Source organism: Grampus griseus (assembly GCF_964374135.1).
Source record: "Grampus griseus genome assembly, chromosome: 3".
Taxonomy (NCBI): domain Eukaryota; kingdom Metazoa; phylum Chordata; class Mammalia; order Artiodactyla; family Delphinidae; genus Grampus; species Grampus griseus.
Window position 1 is genome coordinate 105243300 of NC_139019.1, and position 23752 is coordinate 105267051.

The following is a 23752-nucleotide window of genomic DNA, read 5'->3' on the forward strand; positions in this document are numbered from 1 at the left end:
ATAGTAGTCATTTACCCTATTTCTTTCTGTTTCACATTATCTACTTCTTCTCTGGATATTCTTGGACCACACAGACATGTGCGTACACATGCAGAGATACACACGCCTGCACTCCTATACCATCCCTGCCAGGAGATGATAATTTGAAGATTTAAACTGTCCTATTGGCTTTACAAACATTTATTAAACCAGCCATTAACACAGAATCATTTTTAAGAGCTTATTTTTCAATTTTAATTGAAATTCTTCCTTGGCAACTTTCTTATTTCCCCCATATGGGAGACTCATATTCATACGTAAATATGTAACTTTGTGGTTTATCATCAATAGGGTTCATAAATTCCAGGAAGCTGAAAAAAACTAAAGAAGTATTACCCAAGTTATTTCTGCTCACCCTTTGGCTGTTTCCCTATAAGAAAAGATTGACAAGTAGTTTGGGGGGCTACTAATGAAGGAGGGAGATACTAAATAAGCTATTCACTCCTACCATTCATCTGCCAAAGAAGATTGAGTCATAATCACCATCGTCGCCTCCAATTTCATGCAACAAGATCTGACACTTACCATGTACCCAGTACCGAGGAATATAGATGTAGAATGGGCTGTTATACCAGGTTTAAGAAACTTAAACACCAACTTGTAAACTAACAACACGTTAAGTCCCAAAATAGTTTAGAATATATGCCCAGAAGTCCAAAGTCCCTAATACAATCATAGAATCCTAGAGTCAGGAAAGTTTTTCATTGATTACATAGACTGACATTTTTGTTTTATAAATGAAGAGGCTGACACACAGAGAGGCTGATTTGTCCAAGATTTTAGGAAATTATTGCAGTGGCCACCCAAGTAGTGTAGGCCCTGAGCCCTCCCTCCCTCCCCGTGCATCTTTTGGGAGCTGCCCTCTCTTTCCATGCTGAATCATAAAATTCACTTTTTGGCTCTTACACACTATTAATTTATCCAAGGGTATATTTTAGAATGTACGAATATATATTTTTTCTAGTCTGTGATGTATATAGTAGACATTTCAGAAATGCTGACATTCCTGGCATTAAACATCACTGTGTGCTAAAAAGTACATGCCACTAAAAAGATTTCTTCTTATTTATTTAGATTTTAAAAGTCTCTTCAAATGATAAACAAATATCAAAGCCAAATATGGGTTTTTTTGGGGGGAGGGGTATTTTTATTTATTACTTGTTTGTTTATTTATTTATACTATTGGAGTACAGTTGCTTTACAATATCGTGTTAGTTTCTGCTGTACAGCAAAGTGAATCAGTTATACATATACACATATCCCCTCTTTTTTAGATTGCCTTCCCATTTAGGTCACCACAGAGCACTGAGTTCCCTGTGCTGTACAGCAGGCTCTCATTAGTTCTCTAGTTTATACATAGTAGAGTATACATGTCAACCCCAGTCTCCCGTTCCTCCCACTGCCCCCCCCCAACCTTGGTAACCATAAGTTTGTTCTCTACTTCTGTGACTATTTCTGTCCAAGCCAAATGCGAACCTAAACTAATTCTGCCTGAGTTCTTTAGCCAAAAAATAATTAACTCAATTTCCCCAATATCAAAATGTCACCATGCATAACTTCTTCATCTTTTTCAAAACCAATAAATTCCATCCAAAACAACCAGTTTCTTATTCTGCTAGAATTTTAATACCGGTGTGGCTATTACTAGATGTTTCCTATAAATCTGATTTTTATGATTTGCTTTATTTTAAGCTGTCTTCCAGACAATGATTATTTAATTTATTGGAACTCTTGCTAGGGAAATAGCTGCAATATGAAACTCATAATAATTGGGAAAGGTCTTTATTTCTTCATTATTCATTCATTCATTTGCTGGTCTGCCTCACTTCCTTTCACTTCTGTCAGAAAATCACTGTCATAAATTGTGTTGCTTTAAATGCATTACAATGTTATAAGCTTAAAAGTCAATTGTATAGCCCACCCACTGGTTCAGAGATGAGATTTTTGTAATTAAATATGAGCCAGTAAGGGATATTTGCTGAGGCTTATGGGAAAGAAAATCCTCCTACTTTTCTGTGTTGATACAGGTAGACGCTCTCTTTGACATTAGACAGAAGGAGGTTTATCCCTGGAAGACAGTGGCAATCATCTGGCTACCAGGATACTACCAGGCTTAGGAAGAAGCTGACATTATAAAGAAAAAGCAGAGAGGCCAAAAGATCTCCAGTTACATTCCTGGGACTACTAGTTTAAGTCTTGCCTGAAACTAGTCCTATCTCAATACATTCCTTCTATTACGTAAGCCAGTTAGAGTTGGGCTTTCAGGTTTTTTGCAACAAAAATAGTACTGAATGCCACACTACTATTGGCATTTTGTATAACAATTTTATTCACTATGGCAGACACTATTAGTCACCTACACACACCAAAACAAAACAAAACAAAACAAAAACGCTATTCTTCCTTCTTAATGGAATCCCAGTTTTATTAGTAATTAGGTAGATAATGTGTTTCAAAGGTCCTCCCCACCCACCCTAAAATGTTAAGGTTTATTAGTCTTAACCAATAATGGGGATTCTATTTCTGCATCAAGGGCTGCTTTAGGAATGTGATATGATCATAGACAAAGACACGTAAGGTAAATCTGCAGCGGGCATCATGGAAGATTTCCGAACTCTTAAAAAGACAAGACTTTCCTTTGTCTTCCAACTTTTAGACAATGCCCTGTAAAGAACAGCCACCTTGCAAATAGGAGGGAGAAACAAGAGAATCTAGGAGAAGCCAACCTGGCTTCTGTGAGCCACCGAATGAGCTAACTTTGGAATTCCCCAGATTTCACTGCAATAATAAACTCCCCATTGTCTAAGTTGCTGCGAGTCACATGTCCTGTTATTCCAAGCTGAAATCACCCTGACTGATATATTCACAGACGATATTGATTCTTTGAAGCTAATCTCAAGTAAAAATCACCTTACACGATTGACTAAACCCAATCTGAGTCTTTAGAAAAACAGAAACGTTTACAATTTTAGGCACACTTTCTCGTTTGAAGGTTCACTTTAAGTGGTTTAAAGAATAGAAGTTACCAAATAATACATAATATAGATTAAATTTAAATAATTTCTATATCTTAAACCAGAGACAAAATGAGAACTTGGCCTGCTGAAAATGAACGTGTCACTAAGCATTTGTTTATCCAGGTGGTTAGAACCTAGAGACACTGGGAGGGTCATCTTGGAAAGTGGCCAGAACAAATGCCCACGAGTCTTAATGGTAATCCTGCTGCCAATTCCTAGGATTCCTGTTATCTTAGCATTTTTCTGATCAGAAATTAATAATAGATGAAAACAAAAAAGAATGAGACACGTGGCTTGTTATTTTATTCTTGTAAAGCCAGGAATATTCCATAATCAATTGAGAAGTGCTCAGAAAATGACCCCTATGGATATGTTGTGACCCCAGACCAGGAGGATATGCTAATGGGCCAAGGCTTGCATGGATTTACATGAATACCTGACAGCAGAGGGGGAGTGGAGTGATGAAACTGGAAAGTGGCCTGCATATTTCAGATCTGGTCCTATATAAGGATTCTAGTGGCATCAGTCATAATAACAGAAACAAAACATAAAGATTTACTCTGCTTTGTTATGATTGCTAAACAAGTGCTTAGTAAAATGACATAAAGTAAGTGCTCTATAAATGTTCATTCTTTCCCCACTTCCCTTCCCCCCGCCCCTTTTCCTTCTCTTACAAGTATGGAGGAGGGGGCTATGGAAAAAAGAAAAAAGTGAAACCATAGTTATGGAAGTCCTTTGACATCTCTAAAAATTATAAATATTATTTTTCCAAAGTTTATGTACAATACATCCAAAATATATACAAAATTTCCTAGTATCAGGATGGAAGCATTTTGCTAAGTGTTTCACTAGTCTCCTAGACAATTTTTTGTGCTTCTCTAAAGTGTCTTGGACTTAAGCCCAACCTGAAAATAACTCCTTTACCATTAGCTTTGATCATGTTCTCAAGGCATATAATTTACATGACAGCATAGGTGACTAATGAGAAAACATCTATGAATTTGCACGAAATATCAGAAGATTTCCTAAATAAAGAACAGCCTGTTTGAGTTCCCTCTTGGGGAATTTCTCCAACGCTTTTGAATTATCTTTTGTAATTTCAAGATGAAATTACATCTTGAAATTTCAAAAAAATAAAATCAAGCTGATAAAATTGGAATGGCATTCCACTGGGAGGTGGAATTGAAAGAATCATGCTCCACAGGCTGTCCTCAGGAACAGGGCATTTTTATGCTGCCAGTTTAACTTAACAGAGGCACGTCTGGTCCCCACCCATCCCTGAGTCAGGTACCGTTAACTGTTAATAACTTACTATTGTCTAATTTCTGTGAAATTTAAACTAACACCAATTGCACAAAATAAAAGTGAAAGAAAAAGTTAATAAAAATAAAGGTAGGTACAATTACTTGTATAGGAGGTAAGACTGATAAGCAGTATTTGTTTCTGTTATTCCTCTCAAGTGTACAAGGGCCTCCCTCCTTTGATATTTTCTTACCCATTTCAATTCTACTATTGCTTCTCATACACTTAAACCACTTTTATGGTTCGTTCCCTAAAACGCACTTTTCACTTGGTCTCTTCTTAATTGGACCCCATAGATTCCAGCAATAAATGTCCAAGTGCTCAGGTGTACCACTCTAAAGCCCCTATGTATCACCTGATAAGCTGTCCCCAGCAGCTTGTTAGTTCCTTTTGGCCATAAAGGACTAAACCTGAGGGGCAAATAGTGGAGTTTGGAAAAGTCCTTGATAAAATAGTACCTCACAGAGATATAAAAAATAATTTTTGAATAAGAATTACAAGGCCACAGAGGTGAAAGATGTTGCAGGAGCATCTTGCCTGACCTCATGGGTATGGAGACAATTAGACAGAGTTAAGCAATCTTTAGAGGTTTGAATCTACAGGACTTTGTGACAAGATGGATGGAAGAGGATGGGAGTAAAGGAGAAATCTAAAGTAACTCTCAGGTTTCTGTCCTTAGCAAGTAGATGCATGGTGATGCCATTTTACTCAGCTAGGAAGGAGATCAGTTTTGTACGTTAGATACTGAGTTCAGCTGGGGACATATTTTATCTGAGATGTTTATGAGATATCTCAAGAGAGGAGTCTAAGGTCCAGAGCTCATGGGTGACCTAGCGTTGGTCATTTGGGCATCGTTCACACAAACAGATTACAACCATGGCCACAGGAGTAAATGAAATTATCTATAGAGAGAAAGAAGAAAGTTTAAGACCAGGAATGTAAGGATCTCCCTGCAGTAATTGGTCTGAGGAGAAGCCCACAAAATGAGACCAAAGGAGTATTCAGAAAGTTTGGAGGAAAACAGAGCATCATATTATAGAAGTCAAGTGAAGAGTGCTTTAAGGGGGGCTGTCAACAGTGGCAAGTGTTCAGAGGTCATTCAAGATGAACACTGAAGCAAGTCCACTGGATTCAGTGACATTAGTAACTTCAGCAAATCCTAGCTTAGTAATGTCATTAAAAGCAAAAGCTAGAGTGCTTTTAATGCGTTAATGTGAGGCAGGTATGCGGAAAGGGAGTCACAGTATAGACAACCTTTCCAAGAAATGTATCTGTGAAGGGGGTAATACAGTCGTAGAGCAACAGCTGAAGAGGCTTCAAGTAGTAAAAAGATTTTATTTCCTTTCTAAGATGGTAGCAACTGAGTTACATTTAAATGCTAATCGCTTGGAGCCAGTAAAAAGTTAACATTGACAAGGAAGGGGGACTAACAATGGCATACAATTCCATAGGATACGGGAGAATCCAGACCTCTATCCATTTGGGAACCTTGAGCTTCCCTTAGTTGAAATCCAAGTCCCCTGGCTAAGCAGCTTCTGGGCCTCCGATAATGCATAGATTTTTCTCATTACTCACCAGATATCACCTGGGGTGGAGGAGGATAAGGAATTGGATCAGAAATTGAGGGTGATCAGATACAAAGGATGGGAGATTCTTGCTAAAGTAACTTAGCAGGAGTCTTACTACAACTGGACTCTTGAGGACAAGGCTCAAGGATGACGTCTAGTCAAGAAAATGGCCCAGAGGAGCCTGACTAAAGTTTGGTCAAGGAGAGAGTCTTTGCCACTGTAGTATTTTTTTTGCAATTTGTTACACCTTATGCATAGATTCCTTAACTCCACTCAAGAAGTACTGAGTCCAGACCTAGCACTGTATCTAGGGGACTGGAAAAATTCAATGGTGGCATCACAGTCATCCCAGGGCTAATCAATCTAAAGGAAGAAAATGAGGGGCAAGGTGAGAGGGAAGAAAGAGAGCTGTGTGTTGTGAAGCAGAGCTGAACAAGTCGCTCAAAATTTTGCATAGGAAAATGATTGCACCCAAGGGTCCTGTCGTCACAGACATGTAATGGCAGTGTCAAGTCACTGACGCTAAAATGACTTCTGCCTCCTCTCCACAAACCCCGTTCCCCTACATAGTTTACACAAGCAAAGTCCTGGTCAACAAAAATGACGACTCCTTTAGCCCATCTTTCTCCACAGCTAATTTTCATTAGCAAAAAATAACCTTGCCAATACCATTATTACTACAGCATCATTTTATTTCTCAATGCCATACAACACCAGAAACTATATTATCTTTTGAAAATTAACACAAACAAAGTAAATTGGCATTCCTCATTTGATAAGGACTTAGGCTCATATAACCCCTGTGCACCCAAGAAGAAAAGCAGGAAAGTCTCACTGCTGGTCACTCTAGTGCAACACGTGGTTCAAATGATGGAAATCTTCCTTATTTTATTCCTCCAAGTGACTTTCAGTCCATATGGATTCACTTCAGAAGAATCCATATGGATTCCACTTCAGATAAGCATAGAAATTGTCCTTCATCTATTGTCTCTTCCTTTTCTTCCTTTCTCCCAAACTCCTGGGTCTCCCGTTCCCTTGAATTTTCTGTTTCCCTACCAGGAGCCATATTTACCTTTCAGCCTCTGGCCAGGCTGTCCGTCATTGTGTTCATCCATTATTATCTTCTGAGGAGCCAGATCTATGGGAGGGGACTTCAGGTCTGCTCATAGGAAGAGGTGAGAGAGATTCCAAAACACCTTTCTTCTGCTTAGGTTGATTTCCTCTTGGCATAACTCAGGTGCACTGTTATGCTGACAATGCTCATGTGTCTTATCAAAGAACCCCTCTGTAGAACAGTCTGCTGTGATCTGAGACCCTGAAGTGGGTGGGAAGGAACCATGCACCAAAAGGGAGTGATGGAGTAAGTTAACTTATGCTGTCCTACCCTCACCCTAGTAAAACCTTTGCCCTACTGGTGTAGGTAGGAGGTGGAACACAGCATTACATTCTGCCCACCCAGCAATTTCTGGCCACTGGGTGTTCCCCCTCCATCCTGTTCCAGCCTATATTCATTTTGTGGCACCATCTTTGAGACGTCCTCACTTGCTTTCCCATACAAGTAACTCTCCTTCACCTCCCAAGCTAGAGCCAAGGTATTCACATGTCTTTCTGCGACAATGTTCTTATCAGTTTTCTTGGACATGTCACGACTCCAGCAAGCTCCAAGAAGAAAACCCTGGATTCATATCTGCAGAGGGGATTCACTTGCTCCCTATATGGCCATGGTGGCTGTTAAACACTTATGGAAGCTGGGGGTCGCCATGCTTCCACTCCAAGGTTTGATCTCTCCCTTCCCTTCCCTTCCCTTCCCTTCCTCTGAGTCACTCCTCATGGGAAGGAAAAGAGAGACTCCTCTCCACATCAGCTTTTGAGGAAATGGATCCATCCACGCCCTGGGAAACAGAAGCAAAAACAAAAACTCCCAAACACTCACCATTTTCTCTGGGTATTCTGGAGATAATTTAGCCACGTTAGAACTGGCAAGATGAGATTTAAGACAATTAGAGGAGGAGCAGGGCTGTGAGGACCACGGATGCATTGGGTCAGCTAGTTACATTTGCAGGCAGAGCCCTTTCGGGTAAACAGGGAGCGACACAAAGAGCACATCAGATGTGACCTCTCTCCTCTAGCTGTGTGCACAGCAGCCTTGTCAAGAAGGGGCTTGCCTAGGGGACTCCTGGGCCTGCCTCTTAGGATTTCACCAAAAGCTTTGTTCGCCATGTCTACTGTAGGGCAGCAGAAATTCAAGTGCGAAAACCAGCTGATCATCAGAATTACCCAGGGAGCTTCATAAAAATATAGATTCCCAGACATCCTCCTAGATTCACCTGAGCAGAATTTCAGCAGTGAGGCCCTGGATTCTCCATATTGACAGGGCTTGCCAGGTGCCAACTTGGAAAACCATTTTTTTTTAAAACATTTTTATTGCCAAGGTAAACCCACATATACCAAAATCTGTTTTCAGAATTTACCTTTTCAAAAGGGAGAAGACTGAGAATGAGAATGGTTATCCCAGGTTTTAGATTAATATATAATGTATTTATAGTAAGAGGAGAAATCTTATGGACATATATATATACATATATCAAATATATACAAAAAACTAAAAATGTGGAAAGATTAGCGTCATTAGACTATGTTCAGTGATGATATGGTATTGCTATTATAATTTCCTTGTAATTTTTTGTATGTTTTAAATAGTCAAAGTAAAAATACACTTCCAAGTGAAGGTTACTCAGTATTATGGATTTGTCCTAATCCATTTAATCATTCCCGTAATGATGGATGCTGAGGTAGTATCTAGTTCGCAATTTAAACCCCCAGAGCTTTGGGGAAAAGCTCACTTTTATGAGCTCACATCATCAGGAAGTACAGCATCCCTTCATCTTCTACACAGTGAACTAATTTCAAGTTTGCCCTCTCATGATGCCAGGAGGGAAAGAAGTTCTAATATGTCCCTCAGAGATCTGTTATTGCCTGAGTTAGGTTACAGTTTGTGGATTTTCCAGACTGTGGAGGATGTGGTGACTACAGAGAGAAGGTCATATTCGTCAGTAAAATACTTTTTTTCTGTAAGAATTCAGCAGACATGTCCACCACCTAGTGCCCATGGTGCTTCCAGAGGCAGTGGGGAGCTTGGAAACAGTCCTTCACTTAGTGGAGTACGGAAGATAACCACTGCCCACAAGAAAAACAACCTCCATGTTGGTTTCCGAGTGGTTTTTCCTTTCCCCTGCTTTAGTTTTGCCCCTGACAGGATGATTTCCTAATTCATTGTTCTTTAAGTTGCTCTGATCTGCATCAAAAAAAAAAGGAGGCCTGGATCAGGTTCAGAATGCTATTTTCTTCCTTCTGAAGCCCAAGCCCTGGTGAGCTTTGCAGAGTGTTCAGAAGAGCCTGAAAATCCTGGAGGGTCCTCTTCCTGGGGATCAGGATTCAAAAAAGTTTGTACCTTTTACTGACAATCTGTGGATGGCAGGAGTTGACCTAAAGGCTTCTTGAGGTTTCTATATATTGCTGGTGCTGTTGGCTGAGGGCATGACTCTGTGTGCTGTGGCCACAGTCTGCCTCAGTGGGTCCCTTTTTGAGGATCCCACTCTGCAATCAGAGCCTGGCAGCACTCATCCCACCACTGCAGAAAGTAAGGTATGTCCACCTGGCCCAGATCCTGTGGTGGTTGTTTTTTGTGCTCAGCTTGAGGCTGAGAATAGTCTTCCAACTGCAGTAGTCAGTCTGTTCTTGGTGATCCTGGCGTTCTTCTTGGTATTGGGGCCAGAAAGGATACTGAGTATCTGGGCCTCCTCCTATAGTCAGCAGTACTGGCACATAATTCCCAAGTGTTAGAGTAGAGGAGAGTTCTCTCCTCCCTGCACAGCCTGCATGGGCCGCATCATGACACTTTGTCCTTGGATCACACAAGGGACAGAGGATACGTGGGACGGGAGAAAGGTAGAAATGGTTGGTTCCTGCTGAAAGAACTGGAGGAAGGAAAATGATGAGATCTGCCTGGGAGAGTGCACAGGTCAATTTCGTGCTGCAGAGCTGTCAGACCAGGTCTCCCATTTGGGCCATCCACCAAGGAATTCACAGGCTCACTTCTGCTCTGCCCAGGGTCCAGAGACCTTGGGTCCTGAAACCACATTTGAATTCTCGATTCTGGAATGCCTGTTTGGCTAGTGTTTTCCTGTTTGCAGTATCAAGGAATTGGCTCCTCTTGAAGGCTTGAACTAGAATGTTTGATTGAGATCTTGGGACGGATGTCTGGTCTCGTGTGGCTCCTTTTGGTAAGTATTCTTGAGTATAAGGCTGAGGCTGGTTTTGTCCATGGATTTGGTCTTCTCCTAGGGAGGAGCTGAACCCCAATCGTCTCTGTCTTGCTCTGTGGTTTTTAAACCAAATCTGAATTTTAAATTCTGGAATGCCAATTTCCTTGGCCATATGTTTCCTGTTTGCTTTTTCAGGGTAAGGGTCATGTTCAAGCCACGCTTACAGGATATTCTTTTGACCCTAGTTGTAAATAATCTTGCCTTGCCAGGTTTCTTTTTGTAATAGTATGTCACTTGCAGTGCTGGTCAAATCCATCTTGGGAAGAGGTATCCAGATTCTAAAAAGATGAGTGGACAACTCGGAAAACCATTTTTATAGCTTATAGAATCTAAGCCACAGATCTGGAAGAGATCTACTCTAACTTTTCCACTTTTCTATTTAAAAAAAATTAAACTCGGAAAAGTTAATTGCAACGTTGTACAATCATAACAGCTTATTTTCTTTAAAAATTGCATTAGTGAAAAATTTTGTTTGAAGAAAAAATGTGCCTGGTGAAAAAACCGAGGGACCAGCCTAGTGATATACAAATTGAAACCTCTGGACTGATCATGGCCATGGTGATTTTGTATCATTTACGCACTTAACGTTCATTCATTTATTCACTTAACAAATGAATATCTACTATGGGCCAAGGCTGTTTTAGGAAAAGAGGATGCAGTAGTGAAGCTACTCTGCCCTCACCGAGCTTTTATCCTAGTGGAGAAGAGAGACTAGCGACAAGATAAAAATAAAATATAGAGTAGTCAGATGTAGCCTGTCAGTAAAACCAAAGTGGGGAACAGGGATTTGAAGTGTTCAGCAATGGGGGTTGGGTTGACATTTCAGACACGATGGCCAGGGAAGGCTTCATTATATGAAGGTGACTTTGGAGAGAAAAGACCTGAAGGAATTGAGGGAATTGGCCATGTGTAGATCAGGGGTACAATTATCAGGCAGAGGAAAGAGCAAATGCAAAGGCCCTGGGGTGGGAATATGCTGGGTCTGGTAGGAATAGCGAAGATGTTGGTGGGAATGTAGCAGGGTGAATGAGGAGAGGAGGGTGCATAGGAGGTGTGTCAGCAAGGCACAGGGGGGCCAGATCACACGGGTCGGTGTAAGCACTTGGGTTTTTAGTCTACATGAAATGAAAAACTATTGAAGAATTTTGGACAAGAGAGTGTTTACACCCAACCTATGTTTTAATGAAACCTCTCCGGGCAGAGTTGAAGGCAGACTGAAAGGGCAGTAGCAGAAGCAGTGTGGCCAGATATGAAGCTACTGCAGTACTTCAACTACATGTTCTGGGTGAGAGAGCATTAACCATCTCCATAAATGCTAAGCATGGATATCACAGTGTGTTTATGCTTCAGAGTGACAAAGGAAGGACACTGGGAATCTGCAGTTCCCTCGGCCTGCTTGGCTCCCACACATGTCTCACGGTGAGAGCATCCTGCCAGCACAGGAGTGACACTAGTGGTTAATGAGTAGTGCTTTTCATTCCAGCTGGTACCCAAACACTAAACAAGTCCTCAAAGCATCCGTATCAGCAGACCCCACATGCTGGCTCTGGGGACTGGCGCAGGAACAGCGTCTGCTTGAGGCCAAGGAGCTTGAAGCAACAAGTACTTCCTACACAGTCTCTCTCACTCCTTGCTTTTCCTAAGTGTTTTTTTTTTTTCATCAAGTGTTCTATAGGCTCTCTGATCCCTTTGCTCTCCGGAGCACTTCCCCATGTCATCAGGGCTACAGCCTTTCCATCAAGGTTTCAACTAAGTATGTTGTCCTTCCAAAGCACTTATTAAAACAGACAGATATTTTTAAGCTCTTAGGTATGGGACTGTTGGGCTGTTGCTAGGTGAAAATGTCTATTTGCTCCAGTCTACAATTGCACCTCAAACTTTTCCTCTAAAACACAATCCTGTTATAAGACAGGTCATCATTATGATATGGGGAGTTTTGTGATACATATCAAAACTTCCTAGCAAATATCAGACTGTTTTTTAATTATTTTAACTGACTAAACTTATTTGCCAGGTCAATCTGTTCTTATAATGCTACTTGGTTTTTTCCCAAGTCAACAAATTTGCCAACTTCAAATGTATTCTAAGTGTTCAAATAAAAACATTGATGGAGGAGGATACACAAGTCTGCAGGATGTAAGACAAACCTGATTTTCAAGAGGTAAAACATTTGTGCTACAAGAATGCAAAATGTAAGTGAATCATTTTACTGCAGAGAATTACCATTCTCAAATGTTCATTACAACAGTCTAGAGAAGGAGAGAAAATTAGGAAGGTTTTTGTCATTTTGGATTTTATCCAAGTAACGAGAGGGATATATTTACAAGGAGGTGCCAATTTTCAAGTCCAAGTATGGCAACAGATGAAATTGTACTCCCTCGGTGGTTACTGTGAAATATACACAGCTTTCAAAACCAGCATGAAGGTGAGTCAGAGTGATGGGCATTTGAGCAGAGGAGGAAGCTGACATAGTCTTTTAGGCCAAACAGTAATCCTGGGTGCCTCTGAGGGGAGCGAGGTATTTAATCACCTCACCAGTGGGCGTCTTTCTTAAATACCTGGCAGCCTCAGCAGTCAGCTTGAAAGGCAGAGAGAAAAGTAAATGTCCACAGGTGAGTACCCAGTGGAGATGCTTGTTTAAGCTAAATCCTGTGTGTCCTCTAGGGCCTAACTCAGTGTTGCCTCTCCTACCCAACTGTGGAACTGTGACTGGAGCCAGCAGGCATCTGATTTATTCTCTATGTGCAGGGTCCCAGTTACCGAACTAATTATTGAATGAATGAATGAATGAATGAAAAAGATGACCATGAAGGATGCTTGAGATCTAACTGGGAAGAAGTGTGTTTCCCACTGTTAGAGGTATTGGAATCAGATGCTCGATCAGTGGTTCTTAGCGTTTCTCTGCTCAATGAACATTTTTGGGTGGTGATATCAGTAAAGGGATCAAAAGGGGAACACCCCTTTTTAGAAAGAAATATTTATAAAAATTTTAAAAAGCTTTCCAGCCATTTGTTGGCCACTTTTCACACTACACCTCTTTCCTCTGATTAGCTGTAAGTTGTACTCTGCTCTCCTCCAGTCTGTCCATGACAGCCTTCCACCTGTCAGATAGCTCTATAACAAAAGGCAGCTGCACTTGTGGCAAAATGCAAATTTCATTCTTTGATTACAATTGGCAGCTGACCCAGGAAGAGCTTGAGGGACACCAATGTCTGCAAGCCACTTAGAAAATCATCATTTAGGGATGCTGCAGAAATAATTCCTGTACAGGTGAGATCAGAGCACCCGCAAAGCACACATTCCAACTCTAAGTCCCTAAGCTTCTCAAAGTACAATTACCTCTGCTGTTGTCAATTTAGTCATTTTTGACATGACTCTCATGTGACCCTGTGCTAAGAGCATGAAGGTTTTGAGGGTATAAAGAATGGGAAGCTGCAAATGGCCAAAGGCATTTTGTCCTTCAAGGGTGACTTAGAAACCTGAACGTAGCCTGGCCCAGCTGGAAGAAGGCTCCTATTGTCTGTCCTCTTTCTAAACCTGCACAACTATCACCACCCCTTCTCCTGCCTCCTCTTTGCCGTGACCCTAAACCCGCAGTCTCATTCCTGCTTCTCACCTTTGTAAGGCAGAAAGAGGGGAAATCCTGAAAAATAATGTATGCTTGTAAAAACCTCTACAATAGTAGCAATTGTGATGACATCATACCCTGACTGTCGCTAGTCAGGTTTGTCCCCTCTGTCTGACAGAGAGAAGATTCTCTCTTGTCTCTGGGTCTCCTACTGCCTCTGGGTATAAGGTTAAACCTGAGATTATCTGGTCAGCAGACAGAATCCTCCACATCTCAGGCAGCCATGGCCTTGGCAAGACTATCTGAGCTTCTAGCAAAAGGCCATGGAAGACAAGAGGTGTTTGAGATCTGGGGGCATGTAGAGCTGTCAGGACCTTAGGGACACACATCCCTTCCTATTACAGATGAGGGAGTTTGGAGTAGGGAAGAGCAGTGCAGACAAGATTATGTGAAGTTTAGTGGTAGAGTCTGAAAAATTTATTGGAGTGGCCTTGGGCTGTTTCCAATACAAATAGGATGTGAATCCTGGAGTCCCTCACTTTATTGAAAAGTTTAAAACACTTTTATTATTCATACGTGTTTAGAAACGGAACAAAAATATTTTTCTTATATGTGTAAAGAGATCATTTAATGGTAAAATATACTTGTATGAGAAATCTCCTTTTTGGCACACCCATTCTTTAGCTTGTCTCCTTATCGGCATTTTCATGTAATACATGAAAACATTACAGTAGAATTAAAGGTCTCATGCCATCTCTCCTTTTTTCAGCCTCATGTTTCTTCTCTACACTTTTTCCAATTATCTTCTCCCTGTGCTAGGCAGAATTGTGTCCCCCACAAAAATCCATATGTTGAAGCCCTAACCCCCCAATGTACTAGTATTTAGAGATGGTGCCTTTGGGAGGTAATTAGGTTAGATGAGGTCATGAGGGCAGGGCCCTCTGAATGAGGTTAGTGCCCTCATAAGAAGAACCTGTGATCTCTTTCTCTACCATGTGCAGACACAGCAAGAAGGCAGCTGTCTGCAAATCAGGCTGAGAGTCCTCACCAGAACCCAACCACACTGGCACCCTGATCTAGGGCTCCCAAGCTCTAGATCTATGACAATAAATTTCTGTTCTTTAAGATACCCAGTCTACAGTATTTTGTTGTGGTAGCCTGAGCTAACCAAGACACCCTGACTCTCTTTCTCTCATTGTCATTCTACTTTCTCCCTCTACTACACTCTTCCGAGAGGGCAGAGACAGAGGGTATAGACCTGGTGACTGTGATTGCCTATGTAAGGCCACCCTGCTGCATTTTTACCCCTTTATCATTAGAATTCAGTGAAAGAAGTGTCTTACCTATATTGCGTTATTTTTTTAAAAAACAAATTAAAAAAAATATTTTTGACCAGTTTGCTTTTGGGAATGATGCTAAACTCCTTTCTTCCCTGTGCAATTGGTAGAAAATAACTTCTCCTAAAAAGAGAGGGAAAACTGGGGAAAGAAAGTATTGAAGGAGAGGTCAACGAGAAAGGAGAATCTGACAGACATAGACAAGGAGAGATGCTTCTGATGCCCCCTTTGTCCCCGAGCCTCACAGTGCCCAGCCCTCTCTATCCTGCCTGCCATTCCTTTCCTTAACATTTTCCCACTGCCTCTTGCTGCCATTTCCCTTCTATTCTTTCCTCTCCTGTTGAAACTCACTTCAACCCCTAAGAACCCATTCTCCCAAGCCCAGATTTCCATGCCTCTACCTTCTAGAGTAACAGAAGACATGATCTCTGTGCTAATAGTTGAGGACCAGCAATCCTCCCTCCCGAATAACAACTGTACATGTTAACAAGAGCCATCAGCAGGGAACACATCCACCTTTGTTTCAAAGACTGCTCATCCAAACCCAAGTGTCCATCGATAGATGAATGGATAAAGAAGACTGGCACACATATACAATGGAATATTACTCAGCCATAAAAAGAAACAAAATTGAGTTGTTTGTAGTGAGGTGGATGGACCTAGAGACTGTCATACAGAGTGAAGTATGTCAGAAAGAGAAAAATAAATACCATATGCTAAAACATATATATGGAATCTAAAAAAAAAAATTTGTTCTGACGAACTTGGGGCAGGACAGGAATAAAGACACAGACGTAGAGAATGGACTTGAGGACACAAGGAGGAGGAAGGGTAAGCTGGGACGAAGTGAGAGAGTGGCATGGACATATACACACTACCAAATGTAAAACAGATAGCTAGTGGGAAGCAGCTGCACAGCACAGGGAGATCATCTCGGTGCTTTGTGACCACCTAGAGGGGTGGGATAGGGAGGGTGGGAGGGAGACGCAAGAGGGAGGAGATATGGGGATATATGTATGCATATGGCTGATTCACTTTGTTATACAGCAGAAACTAACACACCATTGTAAAGCAACTATACTCCAATAAAGATGTTAAAAAAAAAAAAGAGTTCTCATCCAAAAGGAAACTCCAGTTCAGCACTATCCAATAGAACTATAATGAGAGCCACAAATGATACTTGAAATTTTCTAGTAGCCACATTTTTAAGAAGTAAAAACAAATGAGTAAAATTGATTTAAAAAATATATTTTAGTGCAATTTAATCTAAAATATATCATTTTAATACATAATCAATTTTTTAAGCCTAATGAGATATTTCACGTTATTTTCAAATCTGTCTTCCAAATCAAATGTATATTTTATACCTGCAGCACATCTCAATTCAAACCAGCCACATTCAGTTGGTTAATGGCAGCATGTGGTAAGTGGCTACCGTATTGGGCAGCACAGCTGTAGTCAGAAAAAAGGAAAGGTGAGGCCCAGCATATCAGCAAATGAGGAAGCCCCCCACCCCATCCTATGGACTCCTTCTTCTGGGCTTGAAAGCACAGGCCTCTTGAAGAGGGCACAAATCAAATGCTTCTTTGCGATTTGAGATTTTTTTCATTGTTTTTTAAGAAAGATACCCAAACTACCATCTCCTTAAATATTATCATTAGAATCTCATATGTTCAGAACAAAGATTTCTCCATAGATTCTTGAAACGTAGTACATTGCTGACAGTAATTTCTAAAAGCAGAGACCAGCCTGATCTCTCCTCTCATCACTTTTGTGAAGCCAAAGCATTGTGTCCAGTGTGCAATGCAGTGCTCAAGCTCTCACCCCGTGACTTCTCGAGAAAATTATGGCCACAAATTAGTTTTATTTGCTGAGAAATGGGTGATTCCCTGCCTGCACTGGCTATCACAACAAAGCTGCCCCAGCTTTAACAGGTGTATAGGTACACAATAGTAGCAGCCCTTTGTACCCTGGACTTACCGTTATGTTTCTTTCAGGTGCAGCTGTGGGTTTGCTTTCACTGCGGTTTGAGTAGAGGCTGGACCTTCAATTACAGCAATTAGCTGTAGACACCATGTGTCAAGTTCATTCATATACTATTAGCTCAATTAATCCTACCATGGTACCCAAGCCCTTGATGTCCCTTACTTTTTATAGCTGAAGTCTGCCTTTTATACAACGTAAAGAAATTATTTTAATGGTAGAAATTTCAGGATGAGTGATGTGGAGGGTGGTACTGCTAAAATCTAGTAGAATGAGGTTTCCTTTCAGTAGTTAAATTTTTTTGGCCATCTAGTGATATTTGTTTTCAAGGATTTCCTGCTTCCAGTCACTAATCTTTTATCTCTTTGACACAGCCTCTCTCTCCTTCCTTACTCAGACCTTTATCCTTATCTGAGGGGTTACCTTATAGAAATTGATAAAGATAAGTTTTTATATTCAGGAGGCATTTGTGATTTTATTGACATGCTGAAATGTATTCAGACCTAAAAGAAATTAATCTCTATACCCTGCTACAGAGTTTTCCTGATCACCTCAAATTACACCCCTGCCAACTCTAAAGCTGACTTGGGTTAAGAAACTAGTCCTTTCTCATTATCACTTCTCCCAAAAGGGACAATGGCAACTTTTTTTTTCCCAGTCAAATTAAATTCACATTGAAGTGTATTTCTACTTGATTGTAGCTCTTGTGAAGAATTATGAAGAAAAGATAACATGAAATCTGGGATGGCTACTGTTTGTAGATTGGATTTTCAAGGACAGCTCATTCCCATGGTTAATTGAAAGTTAAATGCGTATAAACAAGAGTTGGCAAAGACTGATTCTCCTCCCTCTCCAGAGGCTTCTAAGATTTCTTTTCACGAGCACCCAGGGTCCTTCCCCACACTGGTCCAGATTCCGTTCTCAGTATATCTGGCCAGATGACGCAACATCTGTGTTCTCTTTTAAGAACGTGAGAAATGAAACTTTTTCATCTTCCCTTTCTTTGAGTTCTGGGAAATCCAATTAAAACTGTTCAGATTTTCCTTTTCTTGTTTGTTTTAGAAGACAGCTCACTGGAAGAGGGCTGTGGTGGTCTCCTGCCTGTGGAAGAAGGTGACCGAAAAATCAACCTGATTGTGGAGTTGTCGACCCAGGTTTCCCATCAGACTGAGAAGATCACTCAGCTGGAAGAAATTTTAGAAGAAAAGGAAAGGAAGATTCAGCAGCTGGAAGCCGAGCGGGAGGCCCATCCTTTCCCAGAGGTCAAAGACTCTCCAGAATGTTTACAAGAGGCCAATTTTCTTTAATTTTCTTTAATAATAGCATCACTCCTGTGGTCTATGACGAGGATATTCAAAGATTCTCAGTAAAAAAAAAAATAAATAAAAGTTTATTAAGTGTCACCAAGGTAAAGTCCAGAGCCCAAGCAGACTCACTGGCAAACTCAAGTTCAAGTTCACGGGTTTGACCTATTCTATAAGGTTCATATCGGAAGGAAACAAAACAAAGGGAAGTCCTCAGACGCAAACACTGAATGTTTCCCCTTTAGACATTTGTCACATAATCCACACAGCTGTAGAATACTTTGTTTTCAGACATTCCTGATAACAGAGGGAGAGGAAAAAACACAAAGCTAGAGAGATGGTCAAAGAACTTAGCATTATCCTCTTACCAGAGGTTTGTCACACTGCAAGGGAAGAGTGGCATGAATCCCATTTTATTATGCAGCTCAACTGTGAATAGAAAGCAGTCATGGAGGGTGAGCTTCAAACTGGGGAATGTTGGGGTACTGCAAGCAGAATCATTGCCAACAGATTAAATAGCCATGAGGTCTGTCTTTTTGTATCCTCTAGAATATATTTCTCAATGGCATGTATTTTATTCGCATTTAGCAAGGGTAGAAATGAAGTAAAACAAAACCAATCAAAAGAAATAAAGAATGGATGAATCAGAGCCGCAGTCCTTTGGGAGAAGTGTCCTGGGACAACATCTCCTTGGGAAAACACATAACACTGATTTTTCCCTTACGAGCAACATTAAGACCAAAGCAAAATACACCATTACAATTGTACCGAGGAGCTGTGGATGGCACAAAATAACATCAGGAAAAATAGAGGATGGGCAAAGGAAAGCTGCCCTGTAATTAATGGAGTAGAAGACCTCATATCATATCCCACTCATCCCCTTCAAATGAACTATTTCTCATCCAAAAAGACAAGCTAGTTACTAACTTTAAGACCTTGGGGCTTAATTCTTACTCTCTCTGTACTGCAGGACTCAGGCAAACAGCTATAGCTATCCCATGAGTCTGACTGTATTGCTACTTCTCGATTTAATTCAATCAGTTCAACAACTACTCATCAGAACTCTTCTATCTACCAGGCACAATAGTAGATGTTAGCAATATCCTAGAAAACATGAAAATCACAACTTTTATCATTCAGGAATTCACAGGCACAGTTAAAGAGTCTCCTTAAAACAAAGTTTTTAAACCTGACTTTTTTTTTTTTTAAGGAAGTATTGAGTTTTGGACTCATAATAGCTTTGCAATATTGACTCTAGAGGTTCACTACAAAATAAAACCATGGTTTTACCAGTAGGTTCTATGTTCCTATAAAGCTAGAATCTTCCCATATCTGTACATAACCTCAGAATTTCACCTGAAATGTCTGCAAGTATGTACAGGTGCAGTCCATTATCAGAAATGAAACCAACTTACAACTCTATGATCATGAATACACACCTACCCCAGAAAGTGACTTGAAGCACTTTTCCACGGTTCCAAAAGAGGCTTTTCCATGGAGTCTACATCAGTCCCTCACTTCAGAAATCCCTTCTCTCCTGTCCCTCCTTCTCACCTCTTCAAACCTTATGATCCCCTTTGTCTTTCCTGTTTCTCTGGTATTGATGAGGGTACCCTGTTCCAGTCTTGAAGTTCTGCCCATTGTATCTGACACCATGGTAAGAATGAAAGTTGCCACGTTTTTACTGCATATTACTGTGAGAAAGCTTTAAATCTTTCAGTTTGGTAAGAGTGGACTATCTCCAAGACAAACTATTCCCTGCAATTTTCTTGTGTTATTTTGATCATCAAGTCTCCATTTCTTTATTTTACCAAAGATTATCTTAATCTCATGGGATACTGAGGCTGAGAAAGATGAAAAGCAGGGAGGGGGAGGGGGGAAAAAACACCTCATCACACCCCAAATAGGAGGGTGTTCACTTCTAGATCAATTTCCCCTGGCTAATGTCTTGGCCAACCCTCAGCATGAAAGTAGCCTTACAGCGGAGATAAAATGACAGAGCTGGAGCTGCTGTTAATAATTAATAGAGCCTGTCACCTCTACATATCTAAGGACCAGCCACTGAAGAAGAAAGCATCGAGAGTCATATTACCCTGCAAACCCATCTTTACAAGAAACTGATCTTGACTCAGGTCTAGGTTATCCTCAAATCAGAATCGGGGGGGATATTTGGTCCAAAGGTGAACAGACTAATCTCTGTTACTGACACCTAAGCAAGAAGAATTCTTTAGATATCCAGGTTTGATGAGGAGGTGGGAGGTGAGAAGAGTTGTTACTGGCCTCTGGCCTCTGAGACATTTATAAGTACAAAATTTCACATTCCCTGCTGAACATTTATGCCATTGTGTGCCCCCCAAATTTCATTTCCATTTTCTGCCATTCCTCCAGAGAACTGGGTAGTAAACTTCAGACTGTGCCAAATACCTGGTTCAGACAAACTACAAATCAGATTACAGCCCACACTGTAAAGCCAAAGTCTCATTTTTTAAGAGCCAGTTGGATTGCTGAAACAGTTTACTGATCTTTAAAATATCTGTTGTAAATATCACAAGACAGCATGCTGATGCCCTTATTCTTAAAGAAAATTTAGGCAATCATCAGGTAATATACCTGGTTCAAAACAATTGGAAATTAAAAATTTAAACTATTTAACAAGTAACAAAAGTCATTCTCTAATAGTCTAAAAACATTTACAGAAATATATGCAGTTTTAATTCTCCTTTTTCACCAGTCATTAACTTTTCTCAGGGAGGAAGTTAAGTTGAACGTGTGGTATGGCTAATCAATTTAAATAAATGTTGGATTTTTTAACAATTTAATTTCATTATTATGTGCATGACAAGCTGAAATCATAGTAATAGACCTGTTAAAGACTAGCAGAAAAGTAAGTCACTGGAGAAACTGACCCGGAAATGTGAAGGGGGTGCCTTAGGTTTCAATGAAGTTCAGCAAAACTATACTATTTTTGCCTAAATGCATTTCTGGGAAAGAATGAATTCAGTCAAGTTTTAGTTATCTCTTACACTCTCTGCTTATCCCCAAACCCAATCATTTGCTTCTACGTTACACTGAAGTAAAGAAGTATTACACTGAAGTATTTATTTGCTTTAATGCAATAAATAGAGAAGTGCTGATGAACATTGCCGGCCTAAGTCAAAATAATATATATTTGGAAATTATCAAGTATGGGGACTGCAGAGACAAAACTATTCCAAAAGACATAAGAAAAGAAACATATTTAAAGGACTTGGAAAATCAGCTTGAGATTCAAAAATTCGACTCTCGTAATTTGAAAAAATTAGACAAAAAAAAAGAAAAAAGTAATTTCTAAAGGCTAAATTATTACTATAATTTCTCCCCTGCTATTACAACAAAATCTTTTGTTAAGATTTCCCATACACGAGAGAACATTTTTTGCTAGTTCAAGTAGGAAATAACCTTTTTAAAATAAAGTACTAGTACACTGGGACAAAGTTCACAGCAAAAGATAGGGCTGGCCGTGAGATTTCCCATACCTAATGAAATTAGGTCTTTTACGGTAACACAAACAAACAAAAAAACCACTAAAAACAGTTATCAGGTTCCCAGAGCAATTGAGCATCTGAATTAGATACTCAGTACATTCCCAAAAACATGAACCTGTGGCAAGAGGACATTTAATGAATTGTCTGACCATTTCCATCCCAAAGGTTTAAGTTTGCTTTTTATTTAACAAGAATGACCCTTAGTGCTCAAATCCAATAATACCCAATCTCTTGTTCTTGGGTGAAAAAACTCACATGATGTATTGTCTAATAACTCTTGAATCCATTTTCTTAAAAGTCACAAATTAGCTTAAACAAAAGTTTACTGTCTGATGTCACATTTTTCAAAGAATGATGTTATCACAGGCAAAAGATGACAGCTGAAGGGGAGAGAAGGAGCTAGCCTAGCACCAGCTCTTTGTCATATGGGGTCCAAACAATAATAACAGTGAGTTCTAGTTAAAAGAAAAAAGCTGATAATATAATCTTTGGCCCTGTACTAAAAAGATGTGCCTTATTTTTTAATATAAATTTATTTTATTTTATTTTTGGCTGCATTGAGTCTTCGTTGCTGTGTGCAGGCTTTCTCTGGTTGTGGCGAGCAGGGGCTACTCTTCGTTGCGGTGCATAGGCTTCTCATGGCGTTGGCTTCTCTTGTTGCGGAGCATAGGCTTCTCATGGCGTTGGCTTCTCTTGTTGCGGAGCACAGGCTCTAGGCGTGCGACCTTTAGTAGTTGTGGCACACGGGCTCAGTAGTTGTGGCTTATGGGCTCTAGAGTGCAGGCTCAGTAGTTGTGGCACATAGGCTTAGTTGCTCTGCGGCATGTGGGATCCTCCCGGACCAAGACCCAAACTCGCGTCCCCTGCATTGGCCGGCAGATTCCCAACCACTGCGCTACCAGGGAAACCAAGGTGTGCCTTATCGCGTAGCTCCTATTTGAATGATGTTGGTATGGTAACAGTGAAAGAAACAATAAACAGCTATAGTGGATGCCCTATTATCTTGCTAGGGACCTGCATTTGCTAGCCAACAGTTATGTATATAGGAGTATAACTAATATTTACATAGCAATTTATAGTTATCTAAACATTTTCAAATAGATTATTTTATTTAATTTTCATGAGATAGGTTTTAGCTAGGTAATTAATCCCAAGCTTATAACTAGGAAATGCCAGAACAAGGGCCCGCGGGCCCCAGGCCAGTATAACTTTCACAACACTCACCACCCCTATGCAGTTATATAACAAAGACATCCATTGTCTACACATCTTTCTCAGGTCAGCCCGCATTGCCATTTAAAGGAAAAACAATTTTCCATGGGTACCTTCTTTCTCAAGTTTATTCCACAAGAGGAGTCAAAAAGCTGTCCAGATTCAACTGATCATATTAATTGGTTTGGTCAAAACTGTGTTTTGTCTTTGGTTTGCTCATTGTGTTTTATTTTAAAGTAATTGCTTTTAAGAAGAGTGGGGCCGCACTCTACAGTGTGCCCTGGGTCCCACCATTTCCTATTGTCTTATACCAGGCTGCTTAAGACATTTATCTTAACTGCCTTGCCCTATAGATAAATGGTTTGGAATCCCTGCCTGGAATACAATGCGTACGCCAGGTCCAGTTTGGTATGTTGTTACCATAAATTTAAATGTCTTGAGTTTTTGATTTACAGTCATATATATATATATATATATATATATATATATATATATATATATATATATTCAAAATAAGAAATTTTTCGATAAAAAATTTTAGACAAAATGAGTACATTACATCCTAGATTCAAT

General features: G+C 40.2%; 1 protein-coding gene across 1 annotated transcript in view; it reads left to right on the forward strand.

Annotated features, from left to right (window-relative positions):
- Positions 1-18607, forward strand: part of CCDC192 (coiled-coil domain containing 192) — a gene marked incomplete at both ends in the record, with an annotated part of 201354 nt that extends 182747 nt beyond the window's left edge. The window contains 2 exon segments of the mRNA XM_082650316.1: positions 18202-18437; positions 18440-18607. Coding sequence (XP_082506442.1) covers positions 18202-18437; positions 18440-18607 — 404 coding nt within the window.
- Positions 18608-23752: the final 5145 nt, after the last annotated feature.